Source organism: Bufo bufo, chromosome 2, assembly GCF_905171765.1.
Source record: "Bufo bufo chromosome 2, aBufBuf1.1, whole genome shotgun sequence".
NCBI classification, from domain to species: Eukaryota; Metazoa; Chordata; class Amphibia; order Anura; family Bufonidae; genus Bufo; species Bufo bufo.
This window is the reverse complement of record NC_053390.1, coordinates 506,951,364-506,972,020: the sequence shown is the minus strand read 5'-3', so window position 1 is coordinate 506,972,020 and position 20,657 is coordinate 506,951,364. Positions and strand designations below refer to the sequence as shown.

The following is a 20,657-nucleotide window of genomic DNA, read 5'->3' as shown; positions in this document are numbered from 1 at the left end:
GATCCCTAATTTAGGGCCTGCTCTAGGTACACAAAACAAAAACAAAGTATAGATAATCGTATAGAAAGCAACAAACCAGCCACACCCCTGGATGCTCAGTGGCGTGGGTGGAAAGCTGCCAAATAATAAATATGTCATAAAGAATGCACAGGCAACCACAGGTGTGGCTATCTATGAATGTGCATCATCAATGGACGATATCACTGTGTAGACCCCACACACCAGATTCACTGTGCGACGTCAACACACCAAGAATCGCCGTTAACATTTGTACATACCAGTGTATAAATTAGGATGTATATACACGTTCGGCACCAGAAGCACTACATCTAGTATGCAATCAGGTGCCAGTGTCCCAACGCGTTTCACCCTGATTGACTGTCGGGTTCCCCTAACAACCACCCTGTTCCGCAAATCCACCTCAACAAACAGTTTATTGAGGTGGGATAGTTTTCACCCCAAACCACTCAAAAAGGGTATCCCTAAGGGACAGTTTCTGCGGATCCGCAGGAACTGTTCCGACCCAACCGAGTTTGACAAACAAGCCAGTACTCTATTCCACCGGTTTAAACAGAGGGGGTATTCTGAGGACTGCCTTTATGAAGCTTGGAGCCATGCTGGATCTCTTGATAGATCAGCATTAATCCACTCTGTAGGGAGAAAGAAAACATCAGATGAAGTGATCAGAATCATAGGTACATATGACACTGAAGCTAATCAAGTCCGCCAAATCATCGGACGATACTGGTCACTGATTAAAGCTGACCTGACTGATCTTCTTCCGGAGCATCCCTCAATCACCTTTAGGCGAGGTCGAAGCATAGGGGATCAACTGGTACACAGCCATTTTGAACCTGCCCCCCCTTCGTGTACGTGGCTAGCAGATAGGAGAAATGGTACCTACAGGTGTGGTAAATGTAAGGCGTATTCCTTCATAACAGTAGGCCAATCCTTCACGAACACTGAACAGACCCACACGTATACGACCCGTGGCTTTGCAAATTGCAATACAACAGGCGTGGTCTATATGGCCCAATGTAAATGCAGCCTTAGATACATCGGCAAAACTTGTAGAGCCTTTAAAAAGAGGATCCTGGAGCATATTGGCGATATTCGCCATAAGCGGGATAAGCCTTTGTCCAGACATGTGGTTTTAAAACATGGAGGAGACCCGAAAGCTATAAACTTCTCCATGGTGGAAACAGTAAAACACTCCATCAGGGGAGGAGATATTGACACTATCCTGAGACCGAAAGAGTCAAAATGGATACACAGATTAAACACTATGTCACCTGCAGGACTGAATGAAAATATCGATTACTCCTGCTTTCTCTAGCCAGCCATATGCTATTTGACATGGGGTCGACATATATATCCTGAGCACTGTAATAATTCAAAGGGGAGGATATGTGGCCACCCCCATTACAGTGCCGCTTTGATCTATCCCATGTAGAACATCAATTTATACATATATATATATATATATATATATATATACTCTATTCACTACGATATAATAGAGTATTCATTAATAGCTTTATTTAGCCTGCAGTATCTTTAGTTTTCCCCCCCTCACTGGTGCGTATATTATGTGTACCGTGTCCCTAGGGACGAATACCTGTCCCAAATGTTGTCCCCACTGTAATCATCTATACTAAATTGGTTCATGGTCGGCGCATCCATACTGCGCAAACTGCCCTTTTTTCCCTAATTAGGGTCAATACATCTATACTGGGTCCTTTTGATTGCTGCATAACTGTGCTTTTCTTTAAAAAACCCGATTTTGAACCTTGTATCACAGGTATCTCACTGTCATCTTACACCTTATTGTCACGTGATCGGAGGTGGTGGCCGGCGTCATCAGGCGGCGCTCCGGCACTAGGACGCTACAACAGTGTGACCATGTGATCGGGCGCGCCCGGTGACGTCATCGGCGAGGCTCGGACGCCGGCCGGCTTGTATTACAGGTCCGCCCTCACCATGGGGACACACCCCGTATGGGCGTGATGGGACGGGGGCGGCACCCTACACAAACTAAGCACTAGATGACAGGGGGTCTGGCCGAATCTACCCAGCATTACGGGCACGCCCATAGGAGGTGTGAGCTGGCCATAGGCCCACGCCTAACCTTAGGCATGAAAGGGGAGGGGCGGGGCGATATCCGGCCCCCTGCTCCATCTCTCAAGGGCGGGCTATTTAAACCAAGCAGGTTTCTCTGCTTGGCGACCTCACACACAGGACCAGTGAGGCACCATTAACTGTGAGTTCCTTGGAGAACAGGGGGCTGTTTCCTCCCACCCACAAAAGGTTGGTTTCTGGCCTTATCTGGCTTTTAATCCTGATTATCATTTATGTCTCAAACAGTGCAGATGCGGGCTATGGCTGGAGTGACAGTGGACATATGACTATCTCCACAGACAGCTTGGGCCATTCTTGGCCGTATTTGGACACGCAAGTAGTATCTTGTTACCTGTTTGCCATGCTATCACACATGTCATCATACATATGTGACTGTTTGTAGGAGGTTGTCACTCTGACTATTCATGTGGGAATTTTCTATGTTCACTTATCGCCGGGATATACATGTGGACATATAACCACACTGGCGAATGACTGTTTTTGAGTAAACTCCATAGGCCCCCTGATTTGGTCCCTGTATTTGATTATCTTAAGCTATTAAGTGATTGAACATAATGCGACCAGTAAATGATCTGGTCTAACGGTGTCATCATAATTGAGGACCTTGCCACCGGTTTGGTTACCTCTTATTGATGCCAAATTACAGCATTGTACTTTGATACATGTCCCCTGAGGAACCCGACAATCAATCAGGGTGAAACGCGTTGGGACACTGGCACCTGATTGCATACTAGATGTAGTGCTTCTGGTGCCGAACGTGTATATACATCCTAATTTATACACTGGTATGTACAAATGTTAACAGCGATTCTTGGTGTGTTGACGTCGCACAGTGAATCTGGTGTGTGGGGTCTACACAGTGATATCGTCCATTGATGATGCACATTCATAGATAGCCACACCTGTGGTTGCCTGTGCATTCTTTATGACATATTTATTATTTGGCAGCTTTCCACCCACGCCACTGAGCATCCAGGGGTGTGGCTGGTTTGTTGCTTTCTATACGATTATCTATACTTTGTTTTTGTTTTGTGTACCTAGAGCAGGCCCTAAATTAGGGATCCACTAGGGTCACAGGGCCTAACCAGGTTCACAAGGAGGTTCCAGAACACGGGATCGTCCTTATCAGGGCGGCTATTCCGTTCATAGGCAGGGCTACTTAGCCCAGGGCCAGGAATAGGGACAGATTAGACTCCATCTCTGTCCACTCTGTCCATCTTTGACCCGTATTTTTGGACGATTACAAGTATTATCTTCCATGTCATCAAGGATATATCTTCTTTTTGTTCTTTTTCTATGTATGTCTGTGGGAGTTTTGTTATTTTATGTCTAAATTAGATTAAAGGCTACGTTTTAAACAGGTCGTTCCCTGTGATTACATTAACTGGATTATATACCACCTGTGGTTATTATTCCCTCTGACGGGATATCGTCTTAGCTGTGATTATTGAAATGAAACAAACAAGATGTGCTTTAACTGCAGACTGTCAGCTTTAATTTGAGGGTATTTACATCCAAATCCGGTGAACCGTGTAGGAATTACAACAGTTTGCATATGTGCCTCCCACTTGTTAAGGAACCAAAAGTAATGGGACAGAATAATAATCATAAATCAAACTTTTACTTTTTAATACTTGGTTGCAAATCCTTTGCAGTCAATTACAGCCTGAAGTCTGGAACTCAGACATCACCAGATGCTGGGTTTCATCCCTGGTGATGCTCTGCCAGGCCTCTACTGCAACTGTCTTCAGTTCCTGCTTGTTCTTGGGGCATTTTCCCTTCAGTTTTGTCTTCAGAAAGTGAAATGCATGCTCAATCGGATTCAGGTCAGGAGATTGACTTGGCCATTGCATAACATTCCACTTCTTTCCCTTAAAAAACTCTTTGGTTGCTTTTGCAGTATGCTTTGGGTCATTGTCCATCTGCTCTGTGAAGCGCCATCCAATGAGTTCTGAAGCATTTGGCTGAATATAAGCAGATAATATTGCCCAAAACACTTCAGAATTCATCCTGGTGCTTTTGTCAGCAGTCACATCATCAATAAATACAAGAGAACCAGTTCCATTGGCAGCCATACATGCCCACGCCATGACAGTACTGCCACCATGCTTCACTGATGAGGTGGTATGCTTAGGATCATGAGCAGTTCCTTTCCTTCTCCATACTCTTCTCTTCCCATAACTCTGGTACAAGTTGATCTTGGTCTCATCTGTCCATAGGATGTTGTTCCAGAACTGTGAAGGCTTTTTTAGATCTTGTTTGGCAAACTGTAATCTGGCCTTCCTGTTTTTGAGGCTCACCAATGGTTTACATCTTGTGGTGAACCGTCTGTATTCACTCTGGTGAAGTCTTCTCTTGATTGTTGACTTTGACACACATACACCTACCTCCTGGAGAGTGTTCCTGATCTGGCCAACTGTTGTGAAAGGTGTTTTCTTCACCAGGGAAAGAATTGTTCGGTCATCCACCAGAGTTGTTTTCCGTGGTCTTCCGGGTCTTTTGGTGTTGCTGAGCTCACTGGTGCGTTCCTTCTTTTTAAGAATGTTCCAAACAGTTGTTTTGGCCACGCCTAATGTTTTTGCTATCTCTCTGATGGGTTTGTTTTGTTTTTTTCAGCCCAATGATGGCTTGCTTCACTGATAGTGACAGCTCTTTGGATCTCATCTTGAGAGTTGACAGTAACAGATTCCAAATGCAAATAGCACACTTGAAATGAACTCTGGACCTTTTATCTGCTCATTGTAATTGGGATAATGAGGGAATAACACACACCTGGCCGTGGAATAGCTGAGAAGCTAATTGTCCCATTACTTTTGGTCCCTTAACAAGTGGGAGGTACATATGCAAACTGTTGTAATTCCTGCACCGTTCACCTGATTTGGATGTAAATACCCTCAAATTAAAGCTGACAGTCTGCAGGTAAAGAACGTCTTGTTCGTTTCATTTCATATCCATTGTGGTGGTGTATAGAGTCAAAAATGTTAGAATTGTGTTGATGTCCCAATATTTATGGACCTGACTGTAAGTCCCTTTTTAGACCAGCAGTGAGACAATATTTAGTGGCACGGACAGTTTAACTTTTTTGCAGAACTACCATGTGGACATACAGAAACAGAGCAATTTCCATACTGACCCAATGAAGTGAATACGGAACACCCAAAAAAAAAATGGAAGGGACACGGAAACAAAATACGTTCTTGTGCATGAGCTCCTAATCAGATCTTTAACCCCTTAACCTATAGTGATATATATATATATATATATATATATATATACACACACACACACACACAGCGTTATGCGTCTGTATGTCTATTAACCACTTAAGGACCACAGGTTTATACCCCCCTAGTGACCAGGCCCTTTTTTACAAATCGGCACTTCACAACTTTAACGGTTTATTGCTCGGTCATGCAACTTGGCACCCAAATGAATTTTACCTCCTTTTCTTCTCACAAATACAGCTTTCTTTTGGTGGTATTTGATTGCTGCTGACATTTTTCGTTTTTCTGATATTAAATCAAAATAGACCGCAATTTTCTCAAAAAAAGTGTATTTTTAACTTTTACTGGTAAAATTGTTCAAATATAATTACATTTCTATACAAGTTTGTGTCAGAATTTATTGTGCTACATGTCTTTGATAAAAAAAAAATCCAATAAGTGTATATTTATTGGTTTGCGTAAAAGTTATAGCGTTTACAAACTATGGTACAAAAATGTGAATTTCCGCAATTGCGGACAAGAAAAGTCATTTTCTATATAGTTCTGGCAATGTGCGGATCCGCAAAATGCGGACAGCACATTGCCGGTGTCCGTGTTTTGCGGATCCGCAAAACACATACGGACGTCGGAATGGAGCCTTACAGGGGGGTGATCAATGACAGGGGGGTGATCAGGGAGTCTATATGGGGTGATCAGGGGTTAATAAGGGGTTAATAAGTGACGGGGGGGGGGGGGGGGGGTGTAGTGTAGTGCTTGGTGCTACTTACAGAGCTGCCTGTGTCCTCTGGTGGTCGATCCAAGCAAAAGGGACCACCAGAGGACCAGGTAGCAGGTATATCAGACGCTGTTAACAAAACAGCGTCTGATATACCTTTCTGGGGTTAAAAAAATCGCATCTACAGCCTGCCAGCGAACGATCGCCGCTGGCAGGCTGTAGATCAACTCGTTTACCTCGCGCTCCTGTGAGCGCGCGTTCACAGGAAATCTCGGGTCTCACGAGATGATGCCTATTGGCGTCATCGAGATCTGAGGGAGCCGCCGCACTCACGCCTTTCGGCGTTAGTGTGACGGCAAGCGGTTAAGCAGGCCTCTGCAGCGGGCTCGCTCCATACACGGTGGGTGCTGGCTGTATCATATAGCCGACACCCACCCGCACTGACAGGAAGCGCCGGTCGCGCCGCCCCTGTTATTTAACCCCTCAGGTGCCACGATCAACGCTGATCGCAGCACCTGTGAGTGAAGGCAGAGGGGTGCAGCTCCCTCTTCCTTCTGATCCCCCAGCAGTGAAATCACGGGGCTCCGATTGGTTGCCATGGCAGCCTGGACACTGCTAAAGCGATCCAGGCCGGTCATGGCTTTCTCCATGCTGAGCTAAGCACGAGGCATAGCTCAGAATGGAGAGTGTAAAAATCCTATTCGCCCTATTAGATCTCTATTAGTATATATATAATAAATATATAAAACAATAAAAAAAAAAATACATATTGGGTATCGCTGCATCCGAAAATGTCTGAACTATTAAAGTATATTTAAAAAATCCCTGTGCAGTGAACACCATAATGAGAAAAAAAAAATTTAACACGTGTGATCTTGTCCCCCCCCAAAAAATTGAATAATAGTGATCAAAAAGTCTTACATACTACAAAAATGGTACCAATAAAAACTACAGTTTGTTACAGCTCTGTAGACTGAAATATAAAAAAGTTATGGTTGTCAGAATATGGTGAGGCAAAGAAAATTTAAATTTTTTCAAAAGGTTTTAATTTTTTTTGTGTAGTAAAACAAAACAAAAATATTCAAGTTTGGTATTGCTGCATTTGTATTTAGCCACAAAATAAGAATGTCAGATCATTTTTCGTACATTGTGAACGCTGTGATGTCAAAACCCCAAAAACCTTGCCGGAATTCTGTTTTCTTTCAATTTTGCCACACACAGAATTATTTTCCCGTTTTCTAATACAAGACATGGTAAATTAAATGGTGGCATTACAAAATGCATCTTGTCCCACAAAAAATAAGCCCTATAACTATATGAACGGAAAAATAAAAAATAAAGTTCTGGCTATTGGAACGTGGGGAGGAAAAATCCAAAATGTAAAAATGGAAATAGCCCCGGTCTTTAAGGAGTTAATCCATTGTGCTAAGGAGGCCTTTATGATAGTGTTGCCAATATTCTGGCCATAAAACTGAAGGAGGAGAATCTGACAATCTAAATGCCGTACATCTCTCCAAATTTGTAAGGCGAGATCTCTTAAAGCGGTTCTCCAGGAATTAAGAAAGTGAAAATACTTAAATATTACTTTATTATCAATATATTCCCAAATATCTTTCGTTAGTTATAATGGCTCTAAGGGGAAATCATATGGGGAAATAAAATGGCTGCTGTCCTAATCACACAGCAGCATAAGTTACTTTACAACACTGAGCTACCTCAGCCTCCTCTCTGCTGTGTTTGTCAGGGACTATGATCCTGAATACAGCTGATAAGATCTTCAGCTGAATCTCTGTAGGAATGGAGTTCATGAGGAGACATGAAGTACAGAGAGGAGGGTGGGGATAATGGGCAGCAGCACTTGTATGCAGTATCCATTACCACAGCTCCACATTACCACAGGGACGCTCTCCCTCTTTCTCCACTGTGCAGCTGCTTATGAGAACATGGCGTGCCATGTTCTTTGATAGTGACCGATAACAAGCTGTCGAATAATGCAGCTTATTATCGGGGGGAAAAAACGCCAATACCGGTATTTTATTGAACTGGGTATCAAAGTATCGAAAAAGTATCAAGACTTTAATACCTGATGCAACCCTAAGCATAACTACTGTAAAGGGGAGCACATCTAGGCTTAACTACTGTGAAGGGGTGCACATCTGGCCATAACTACTGTGAAGGGGTGCACATATCTAGGCATAACTACTGTGAAGAGGCATATGTGGGCATAACTACTGTGAAGGGGTGCACATATCTAGGTATAACTACTGTCAAGTGGTGCACATCTGGGCATAACTACTGTGAAGGGGGGCACATCTGGGCATAACTTCTATGAAGGGGGCATATCTGGGCATAACTTCTATGAAGGGGCACATATCTGGGCATAACTACTGTGAGGGGCACATTGTGGTCATAACTACTGTGAGGGGGGCACATATCTAGGTACAACTACTGTGAGGGGTACAGGTTGGGTATAACTACTGTAAAGGGGCACAGTGTGGACTTAACTACTGTGTGCTGGCACAAAGGGGGCAAAGTTCTAGGTATGGCCTAGCATGACAAAAATTGTCACACACATTTTTAAAAGTTGGACGGTATGCTATAGTCTCTTATGGAAATTGTTGTGGAATCATCCCACATGACGGTCTGATGAAGGTCACATGACAAAAACAATTAAAGGGCTTTGTTCAGTGCTAGTATATTGATGACCTATCCTCAGGATAGTAAGAATAGTAGATGTAGAGCAGCACCCACGTTGCCGTTTATTTTTATGGCACACTTTCTGTGAAGTCTGTCCAATAAAGAAGTCGCTGGAGATGGTGCCGTTACCTGTTTGTTTGTACTATCCTCAGGATAGGTCATCAATAGCAGATCAGTGACTCCCTGCCAATCAGCTGTTTGAAAGGGCACTGGCGCTCGTGTGTGCAGAAACAAGCGCCACGGCCTCTTTAAACAGCTGATTGACAGGGGAAGCTCTCCAGCTAGTCTGATCCTGCAGTCATGTATTACTCCCCGCTTTATACATGTACTGCAGAGACTTTTGTGGTCAGAGCTGTTGAGCAGTATACTTTCCTGAAGTGACTTTGGAGCTTTATTTTCTCTCTGAAACTGCAGATTTCACAGCTACATAGTGTTAGTGTGGATAAAGGAAGAAGATGCAGTATTTATATAGTATTTGTCATATTTTGATACATTATTCCCATCTTTAAAGACCCAACATCTGCTATACATATACAGTGGATATCAGGAAGGGGTAAATGAGTACAAGCTTTGCATAAAAAAACATCTTTTAACTTGTGCAGAAATTCATTGTCAGAAATGAGAAAAGCCTAGTTTATGGTGAAATATTCTTACCTCATGCTTGGAATAACATGGTAGCCTAGCCTAAATGGTGCCTTGCTGTGCGCTGAATGCTGCTGGGCAATCTTCTCCCCCACCTCATGCATGTGCTGTAATAGCTCTAGATGCTCAGGCTGAAGCATCTTCAGGCTAGAGATAGATTGCCATGGTAGGACCAGCCAGTGGTAACGCGCTTTGGGGTATTTATCCTTAATTACCACAACCTTATCATCTTTGAAAACCTGCATTAAATAACAATAAAACAGTGTTAAAACTAATACAAGCCAGCATCTACTCCACTGCAGTGCATTTATTAGACTGAGTACAAAAGATGGAGTATGAAGAAAGGTTGTGATTCTGGATATCAAATGATGAACAGCAATACTGACAATTTCTCATATCTTAACCCCTTAGTGACCAAGCACATTTTTTAAAAATTGCAATCCAAGAGCTAGAACTTTTTTAGTTTTTTTTAAATGTACTTGTAAGAGGTCTTATTTTTTGCAGGACAAGTTATAGTTTTTAATGCACCATTTTAAGTACATGTAATGATTGATCAAAGCCAGCCGTTTAGCTAAAACCCCCTTTGTTTACGTCAGTAAAAACACGTATGGGTGGTCACTAAGGGTATAGAGGACCTGTCACCACTGCTGACATGCCTGGTTTAATAGCTTCATGCATCCCCCATGTAATAACAATTCTGGAACATCTATCCTTATGGCTCTATGTTGTGCCATTCCTTTATTATTTCTACAAGAAGTTATGGATGAATTGCTATTAGCCTTCAGTAAGGCCCCTTGCAGACGAGATTAGGTCCGGATGCTTTGGGAATGCGTTCAGTGAAAAATGTGCGATTTCGCAAACAAAGTCATTCAGTTTTGTCTGCGATCACGTTCAGTTTTTATCGCGCGGGTGCAATGCGATTTAATGCGTTTTTCACACGAATGATAAAAAACAGAAGGTTTACAAACAACATCTCTTAGCAACCATCTGTGAAAAACGCATCACATCCGCATGGATGCGATTTTCACGCAGCTCCATTAACTTCTATAGGGCCTGCATTGCATGAAAAATGCAGAATATAGAACATGCTGCGATTTTCATGCAACGCTCAAGTGATGCGTGAAAACCAAACGCATATGTACACAGCCCCATTGAAATTAATGGTTCCGGATTTCATGTGGGCGCAATGCATTCGCATCATGCATTGCACCCGCGCTGAATACTCGCTCGTGTGAAAGGGGCCTAAGGGTACAGAGGGGTGTTCACCAGTTGGGGGGTGTACCTGCACAGTCTCAGGCTACTTTTACACTCGCGTTTGATGCGGATCCGTCATGGATCCGCACAAACACTTCCGTTCAGATAATACAACCACATGCATTTGTTCAGAACGGATCAGTTTGTATTGTCTGTAATATAACCAAAACGGATTCGTCTTGAACACCATTGAAAGTCAATAGGGGACGGATCCGTTTTCTATTGTGTCAGTGAAAACGGATCCGTTTGCCTCCGCATTGTCAGGCGGACACCAAAACGCTGAAACGGATCTCACAAACGGAAACCAGAACGCCAATGTGAAAGTAACCTCACTTTAGGCTACTTTCACACTAGCGTTTTGGCTTTCCGTTTGCGAGATCCGTTCAGGGCTCTCACAAGCGGTCCAAAACGGATCAGTTTTGCCCTTAGTGCATTCTGAATGGAAAAGGATGCGCTCAGAATGCATCAGTTTGCCTCCGTTCAGTCTCCATTCCGCTTTGGAGGCGGACACCAAAACGCCGCCTGACGAAACTGAGCCAAACAGATCCGTTCTGACACAAAATTTAAGTCAATGGGGACGGATCCGTTTTCTATGACACAATCTGGCACAATAGAAAACGGATCCGTCCTCCATTGACTTTCAATGGTGTTAAAGACGGATCCGTCTTGGCTATGTTAACCCTTTCATGACCAAAGGTCATTGATGCCCCAGTGTCCAGGTCAAAATTTACAAATCTGACATGCGTCACTTTAAGTGGTAATAGCTTTGGAACACTTTTACTTATCCACGCCATTCTGAGATTGTTTTCTCGTGACACATTGTACTTCATGACAGTCATAAATTTGAGTCAATATATATCTCCTTTTTTTTAAAAAAAATCCCAAATTTACCAAAAAAAAGTAAAAATTTGCAATTTTCTAAATGTCAATTTCTCTGCTTCTAAAACAGAAAGTGATACCTCATAAAATATTTATTACATAACATTCCCCATATGTCTACTTTATGTTGGCATCATTTTGGAAATGTTATTTTATTTTTTTAGGACGTTAGAAGGCTTAGAAGTTTAGAAGCAATTCTTAAAATGTTTAAGAAAATTTCCAAAACCCACTTTTTAAGAACTAGTTCAGGTCTGAAGTCACTTTGTGGGGCCTACATAGTGGATAACCCCATAAATGACCCCATTGTAGAAACTACACCCCTCAAGGTATTCAAAACCAATTTTACAAACATTATTAACCCTTTAGGTGTTCCACAAGAATTAAAGGAAAATGGAGATGAAATTTCTAAATTTCACTTTTTTAGCAGATTTTCTATTTTATTACATTTTTTTCTTTAACACATTAAGGGTTAACAGCCAAACAAAACTCAATATTTATTACTCTGATTCTGCGGTTTACAGAAACACCCCACATGTGGTCGTAAACTGATGTAAGGGCGCACGGCAGGGCGCAGAATGGAAGGAGCGCCGCATGGTTTTTGGAAGGCAGATTTTGCTGGATTGGTTTTCTGAACGCCATATGTTTTTTATTTTTCTACCGATCGTCTTGTGCAGGGGCTCATTTTTTGCAGAAAGAGTTGAGGTTTTTATTGGTACCATTTTTGGGTACATAGGATTTTTTGATCATTCATTATTACACTTTATGGGACAAGGTGGCCAAAAAATTGGCTGTTTTGGAACAGTTTTTTTTTTTTTTTTTTTACAGCGTTCATCTGAGGGGTTAGGTCATGTGACAGTTTTATAGAGCAGATCGTTACGGATGTGGCAATACCTAATATGTATACTTTTTCTTATTTATTTAAGTTTTACACAATAATAGCATTTCTGAAACCAAAAAAATGATGTTTTAGTGTCTCCATAGTCTGAGAGCCATAGCTTATTTATTTTTTGGGCGATTGTCTTAAATATGGGCTCATTTTTTGCGGGATGAGGTAACGGTTTGATTGGTACTATTTTGGGGTATATTCGCCTTTTTTGATCGCTTGGTGTTGCACTTTTTGTGATGTAAGGTGACAAAAATGGCTTATTTTTTTACACCGTTTTTATTTTTTATTTTTTATGGTGTTTATTGGACGGGGTTGATGATGTGATATATTTATAGAGATGGTCGTTACGGACGCGGTGACACCTAATATGTGTGGTTTTCTGTTTGTTTGGTTTTTTTTTTATAGGAAAAGGAAATTTATTTTTTACATTTTTATTTATTTATTTTTACTTTTATTATTTTCACATTTTTTTTTATCAGTTCCCTCTTGGATCTTGAAGATCCAGTGGGGCTGATGGTTGTACTATACTTTGCAATGCTCTTGCATTGCAAAGTATAATACAATCAGATGCCTGTAGGTGGCAGCACTGGACACCTATACCATGGCAACCGGACGCCTTTGCAAAGCGTCCGGTTGCCATGGCAACCATCGGGCGCTGCGATCGCAGCAGCCCTGATGGTTGAGAGAGAGGGGGCCCCCTCCCTCTATTACCCCCATGGATGCCGCTACTGCGGCATCTATGGGGTTACAGCAGTGTCAGCATAGAGCTGACACACGCTGCTGATGGCGGCGGCTCAGGAATGGAGCCGCCGCCATCACACACACACAAGGGGGACCGCATCGGGGGCAGCGCTGGAAACGGGGGAGGGGGGGGCAGCATTTTACTTACAGATCGGGGCAGGAGGGGGCGGACCGCTTCGGGGGGGGGGCAGGATAAGATGATCGACACGAAGGAGGCACAGATCGGTGCAGGAGGGGGCGGACCGCATCGGGGGCAGGACAAGAACAAGGAGGGGGCACAGATCGGGGCAGGACCGCATCGGGGGCAGGACATGAACAAGGAGGGGGCACAGAGGGGGCTTCAGGACACATTACCGATTTCAGGCTGTGATCTGCAGAGCGCAGATCAGAGCCTGAAACCGGCATTTTAACACTGCCGCGATCCGATTGGTTAGTCTGCACAGACTAACCAATCGGATCGATTGCCGGCAAGGGGCCACTCTGATTGGCCCCTTGCCGGCATTACCACACTGTATGCTGTCCGTGACAGCAGCAGGACAGGGGCAGAAGCTTAAATCCAAGCGCTTTGCAGCGCTTGGATTAAAGAGCTGCCAGAACGTGTATATACGTGGTAGCTGCACGGGGCATGTGCAGCTATCACGTATATATACAGATTGCAGTCGTGAAAGGGTTAAAGATAATACAAACAGATCCATTCTGCCAACGGATGCATGCGGTTGTATTATCTGAACGGATCCGTCTGTGCAGATCCATGACGGATCCGCACCAAACGCTAGTGTGAAAGTAGTCTTATCCAGTCAGTGCTGCCATTGTAAGATGGTGCAGGTACACCCCCCCCCCCCCCACCCCAACTGCTTACCACCCCTCTGTGCCCTTACTGCTGACTGCTAGCAATTCATTCATAACTTCTAGTAGAAATAATAAAGGAATGGCAGAACATAGAGCCATAAGAATAGATGCTCCAGAATTGTTATTACATGAGGAATGCATGAAGCTATTAAACCAGGCATGTCAGGAGAGGTGACAGGTCCCCTTTAAAAGGATATTCTTGGGTCAAACATGTATGGCATATGAATAGAATATGTCATGTATGTCTGATAGCTGTGGGTCCTACCTGTGGGTTCCACCAACCTGCCTCATACCGTCCTGCTGGTCGCCACATTCAGACTGCGAGAGGTGCCCGGGTGTACAGAAACACCCAACCTCACTGTACTATGCTGTTTCCTTAAAAGGGGTTTTCTGGGATTTTAATATTGATGACCTATCCTTAATATGCCGTATTTTGCACTTGAGTTTTTGAGGGTTAAAGGGAATCTGTCACCACATACCTGCAGATAAAACCTTCTCCCTTTATAGATAAGCACTTCTCCACTGATTTCAGTACACGCTGTCCCATCTTGATAGTTGCCAATTCAGTGAAATCAGCCTTTTTAGTTTATGAAAATGTACCCTCTGGTGCAAAGAGCATGTTGCTGTTGCACCTGGAGCTCTGTTCACGGCCATGCGCCCCTACTCTGAGTGACAGGGCCTGAAATCCCACGGTTTTGCATTTAGCTCAAGATTGCAGGGCAGGTGTGCAGACAGATTCCGTCTGTCCGGTGATCTCCAGCCTGTACTATATGCATAGCTGCAAGATTTCAGAGTCAGGCGTGGTTACCTCTACGCCGCCTGGCCCTGTCACTCAAAGTAGCGGAGCACTGCCAGCACAAAATGTGAGCGGAGCTCCAGGTACAAAAGGTGCTTATTAGCATAAACTGATTTCTCTAAATTAGGCAAATTTCTCTAAATTGGGGGCAACTATCAAGATAGGACAATCTGTACTGCGATCAGTGAAGAAGCGCACATCTACACAGGCAATAGGTTTCATGTCGTGACAGATGTTAGCTGAAAATATATGACAGTTCTGATATACAGGGTAAACAACGTGCCTTTTTTCTTAATTCGTGGCATTTTTTGTGTCTCTGCCATTTATTTTGTGGATCCTTGTGTCTGTTCCGCAAATTATAGAGCAGGTCCTATTCCTGTCTGTATTGGACAATCAGAATAGCTCTTTTTATGGATGGGAGTGAGAAAAATATGGAACACACACAGAAGTTATCTTTACTTTGCGGATCCGTTTTTAGTTGCCCGAAATGTGGACACAACCGTCTGCATGAGCCATTACTATATAAATGAGTGTTGTCACCTGCATATCTGGATCCTGCATAGAAACCTTTAATCCTTGACTCCAGTGTCCTTGGCCTTTAACCTATTCAGTTAACAAAAAGTAGCAGTTAGCAAAAAAAAAAAAAAATACATAAAAGGTCCAAAACCAAGAAAAAAAATATTAATGAATATAATAACCAATGAAAGCAATAAAAATTATGGAAAAACAAAAATCAGGCTGGATAATACCATGCATGGCAGGAACCATTGTCTATAATGGGATGCAGCTGCTTTCCGATATAAATGCCGGCTTCCAGCCAGACAAATAGTCGTGTATGTACAAGTTTTTTGTCCAGCGAAAACCCTTTCACTTATGCCGAAAAGCAGTCACTGGGGTCTGGAGCAGGGCTGTGGAGTAGATAAATGCTCCGACTCCAACTCAGACTCAGACTCCTCAGTTTTTGGTACTTCCGACTCCTCTGTATTTAATATGCAAATGTATTTTATACATTCCTTGAAGGAAATAAAGGCAACATACATGTCATTACCACAGGACTACTGGCTAGGAAGCTGCTGCCTTCTCCTTTGTGTGCTGATCTTCTGCTGAAGATAGGGCAGTGGGAGGATCCAGGAAGGGGCATTTATTGTAAAACATGATTTCCCTAGTAGAATCCCATGGTCATGTTTAAAGTTTAAGCTAACAATCTGAGTTTACAAGTTTTTATAGCCTTAGCTGAATGACAGCAGTTTTTCAAATGGTTTACAGCTTCAGTGTTGAGCTATTGACTATACATTCCCTTCACTTATACAAGTATCTAGTCCTGCAAAAAACATATTTACTTAATCAGTTATCAGTGAGAGGCTAGGTTAACCATGGGCGTTGCGTTCCCTGTAACAGCGGAACACAACACAATGGAAAGTATAAGTATTGCAGCTCCTTAACTGTGCGTTTCATGCCATATAGTGAAGCATATGAAAAGCATGCCTCTTCACGGTCACTTAACGTGTTCGTTTTGCGGTAACGTGACGCACTGCATGCATTGGCCTTTATTCTTACAGTAGAGAAGTACCGTATTTTTCGCAAAAGTGGGGGAAAATAGCAGTGCGTCTTATGGGGGCGAATGCTGCGACCGTCCAGTGAATAGGCTGAGAGGGAGGAGGGGGCTGGTGGCCGGCATCTGTTTCTGTAATGGCAGCGGGGCCTGTATTCTACTACACCGGCCCCGCTCACAGTCACTGTCTTCTACTACACCGGGCCCCGCTCACTGTAGTATACAGTAATCATATCTAACTTGTGGGTATTGTTAAAGTATTCCAATCATCTTAAATCTAGCGCTGTACTACTTGCTACTAACTTCTTGGCAGTCAGGAGGCCAGGTGGGCGCTCGTAGTGTAGCTCACTACGTCACGCGCCTTCTCCGCCCACTTTATGAATGAAGCAGGCATCGGGCCCCGCTGCCATTACAGAAACAGATGCCGGCCCCCATTCACTACACAGGGACACTGTTATGGGGGGGGATCTGTGAATGACACAAGATAAGATGCTATATATGTGTCATCCACAGAGGCCCTCACAATGATCCCCCATGACTGCGCCATCCACAGATGCCCTCATGACTGCGCCATCCACAGATGCCCCCATGACTGCGCCATCCACAGATGCCCCCATGACTGCGCCATCCACAGATGCCCCCATGACTGCGCCATCCACAGATGCCCCCATGACTGCGCCATCCACAGATGCCCCCATGACTGCGCCATCCACAGATGCCCCCATGACTGCGCCATCCACAGATGCACAGATGCCCCCATGACTGCGCCATCCACAGATGCCATGACTGCGCCATCCACAGATGCCCCCATGACTGTGCCATCCACAGATGCCCCCATGACTGTGCCATCCACAGATGCCCTCATGACTGTGCCATCGACAGATGCCCCCATGACTGTGCCATCGACAGATGCCCCCATGACTGTGCCATCGACAGATGCCCCCATAACAGTGCCATCCACAGATGCCCCCATAACAGTGCCATCCACAGATGCCCCCATAACAGTGCCATCCACAGATGCCCCCATAACAGTGCCATCCACAGATGCCCCCATAACAGTGCCATCCACAGATGCCCCCATAACAGTGCCATCCACAGATGCCCCCATAACAGTGCCATCCACAGATGCCCCCATAACAGTGCCATCCACAGACCACCATTAGTTCAAAACCCACCAAAAGCACACCTTTTGGTTCAAAATATTTTTTTTCTTATTTTCCTCCTCAAAAACCTAGGTGCGTCTTATGGGCAGGTGCGTCTTATAGGGCGAAAAATACGGTAATCAATTATAACTTTTTGTGAATTGGGACATTTAAACTTGCTTTTTGTTTTTTTATTCCAATTTAAATCTTTTTTTTTGATCAAATAATTTTTATTTTGTTTTTACAAATAAGTGCATTAACAATACACAACTATAACCCCTCCCTCCCCTCCTCCCCCCCCCTTGTCCCACCCCCCTTTCCCAAAGCACAGTCACTTAGAAGAAGAATTCAGGTATGGTCCATAGTTGTAAGTTCATGGTATTCTTCTTGAAGGCATCACCGTCCAATCTTCCAAGGCAGAGCATATAACTTCATGGATTTCCACATTCCTCATATAACCCCATGACATAAGCATTCAGACATCAACCATCATCCAACCTTTCACCATTCCTTCACATCAATATCCTTCAAATCCTTCATTTCAGTCAAAGTGTACAGTCACATCTAAGATAGCTCATGATACGAGATCCATGAAGACCAAATTGCTTCAAATTTCTTCTTCGAATCCCTTTTTAGGTAGACATATTCCTCCAATTTAACTAATGCATGCACCCTACTCAATACTTCTTGGCAAGTGGGGGCCACCTCATCTATCCAGTGAAATGCTATACATTTTCTTGCCTGGTATAATACTCTCTTAATAGCCAATTTCTTTTTGCACATGATACTCTGCACTTCCACCAGGCCCAGTAAACATATTAACGGATTGACCTCCAAGTTCACTTGAAAGACTCTATTGATGAGTTCCAACACCTCCACCCAATATCTCCTTAAACGTGGGCAGTTCCACATTAAATGAATCAAGTTTGCACCTGATACGTTACAACGTGGACAATTATCATCTATCCTATAACCCATTCTTAATAGCAATGTAGGTGTTCTATATACCCTATGTAGGAGATACAATTGAGAAATCCTAGAAGATTCACTTAATGACAGTGTTGGTAAATCAGTGAGAATCTTCTCCCAATTCTCTTTCGTCAGGTCCTCAATGTCCACCTTCCATTTGTCATATAACTGTAATGGGCTGGATTTATTCCAATTTAAATCTAGTAGGAGTCGGTTCATTTTTTGCCGACTCCGACTCCAGGTACCCAAAATTGCCTCCGACTCCTCGACTCCGACTCCACAGCCCTGATTTGGAGGTGCACAGTATTATGTGGCTAGGCTAGATCCAGTAAACTCTGGCAGGCTGGTCCTCTGTAAACGTATATGTGAACGTAACAGAAGTATAAGGGCTCATGCACACGACCGTATGTATTTTGCGGTACGCAAAAGACGGATCTTCAAAAAATATGGATGACATCTGTGTGCCTTCCGTATTTTGCAGAACGGAATAGCTGGCCCCTAATAAAATAGTCCTATCCTTGTCCATAATGCGGACAATAGGACATGTTCTATTCTTTTGCGGAATGGACATACGGAAACGGGATGCACATTCCGTTTTTTTGCGGACCCATTGAAATGAATGGTTCCGAATATGGGCTGCAAAAAAAACCTGAACGGACATGGAAACAAAATACGTTCATGTGCATGAGCCCTAAATGACAGATAAAACCTGCCCTCTTTTTCATAACATTCTTTATTACAATTCCAGCAGTGAAAGTGTACAAGTGTACATCTATGTGTACAAAGGTTATGCAAAATAGGTTCTCAAGTACAATCCAGTATTTACAGAGTAAGTTATATATGAAATGTAAGAGGTAAAGTAATCACGAGAACATTAACCCCTTCCAGCAAAAGTCAGTTTGGATCATTTTTGGATCATTTTTTAAATCTTACATGTGTCACTTTATCTAGTAATAACTCTGAAACGCTTTTACCTATCCAAGCGATTCAAAGACTGTTTTCTCGTGACACATCGTATTTTATAAAAAAGAAAATGACTGCACACCATTATACACACAAACAATAGAGCTAAGAAATGGGGATCATTCTAAATAAAAGTGGTACAAAACCGACTATAAATGAGTCAATGGAAGCTCTTAGCGCACATATTTGATCAAACATGTGTCGGGCCCACCGTAAGCCACCTTGACGCCTGGTAGATGGGCCCAACACACGTTTGATCAAATATGTGCGCTAAGAGCTTCCATTGACTTCCTTTGTAAGGTGTACGGCTTCCATGACGGTGGATCGCTGCCATCAAAGAGCGGTGGCCCGATGGGGGTAGAGAGGGAGCTCCCTTCCTCTGTTAACCCCTTACATCAGCAGTCGCTATGGTTGCAGCAGAGTGTCAGCTATATGTTATAGCTGAAACCTGCTTCTGATTATAACAGCTCCATTCCTGTGTCGCTGCCATCACAGCCCCACAGAGGGGGGACCGAAAAGAGGACTGCAGGGACATCTGGGGCATAAAAGGGGAGTTGTGGAAATCGGAGCCCAAAACCAACATTTACATCACCTACGCGCTGATTGGTTAGTCTGCACAGACTAACCAATCAGAGCGATCGCCGGCAAGGGACAACTCTCATTGGTCCCTTGCCGGCTTCTCCTGTGTCTCTGCTTTCTATGAGAGTAGAGACTCCAGGGCTGTGATACTTTATAGTATCACAGCCCCATTTAACATTTTAGGCATAGCTGTACGCCCGACTGGATTAAATTACATGGAATCTGGATGTACAGTTACTTCCATATGTGTGAAGGGGTTAAAGAGGACCTGTCACCGCTTACAACTTGTATTCTCCATGTAATAACAGTTCTGGAGCATCTATTCCTATGAATCTATGTTGTGCCATTCCTCTATTATTTCTACTATAAGTTTATGGATGAATTGCCTGCAGCCTGCAGTAAAGGTCCAGATGGATGTTATCAGTCTGGCGTGTGTCCCTGCACAATCCGACACCAGTGGAGTTGGAGTCAGAGTCAGTAGAAGAGTACCAACTCCAGCTTAAAAAAAAATGTATTTATTAACTTTCATAGTAATTTAGAAAAGTTTAGAAATGGTAATCATTAATATGTAAAATGTATTTATGATTACCATTTGTAAACCTTTCCCTAATGATAAAGATTTCTTTCAGC

At 43.4% G+C, this 20,657-nt stretch overlaps 1 protein-coding gene across 1 annotated transcript in view; it reads right to left on the bottom strand.

Moving 5' to 3' along the window:
- APTX (aprataxin) overlaps window positions 1–20,657 on the bottom strand; it is a 72,837-nt gene that overhangs the window by 11,992 nt on the left and 40,188 nt on the right. The window contains exons 6-7 of the mRNA XM_040417842.1: window positions 15,363–15,425; window positions 9,430–9,656 (exon numbers count right to left, since the gene is read on the bottom strand). Coding sequence (XP_040273776.1) covers window positions 9,430–9,656; window positions 15,363–15,425 — 290 coding nt within the window. The remainder of the gene's footprint in view (window positions 1–9,429; window positions 9,657–15,362; window positions 15,426–20,657) is intronic.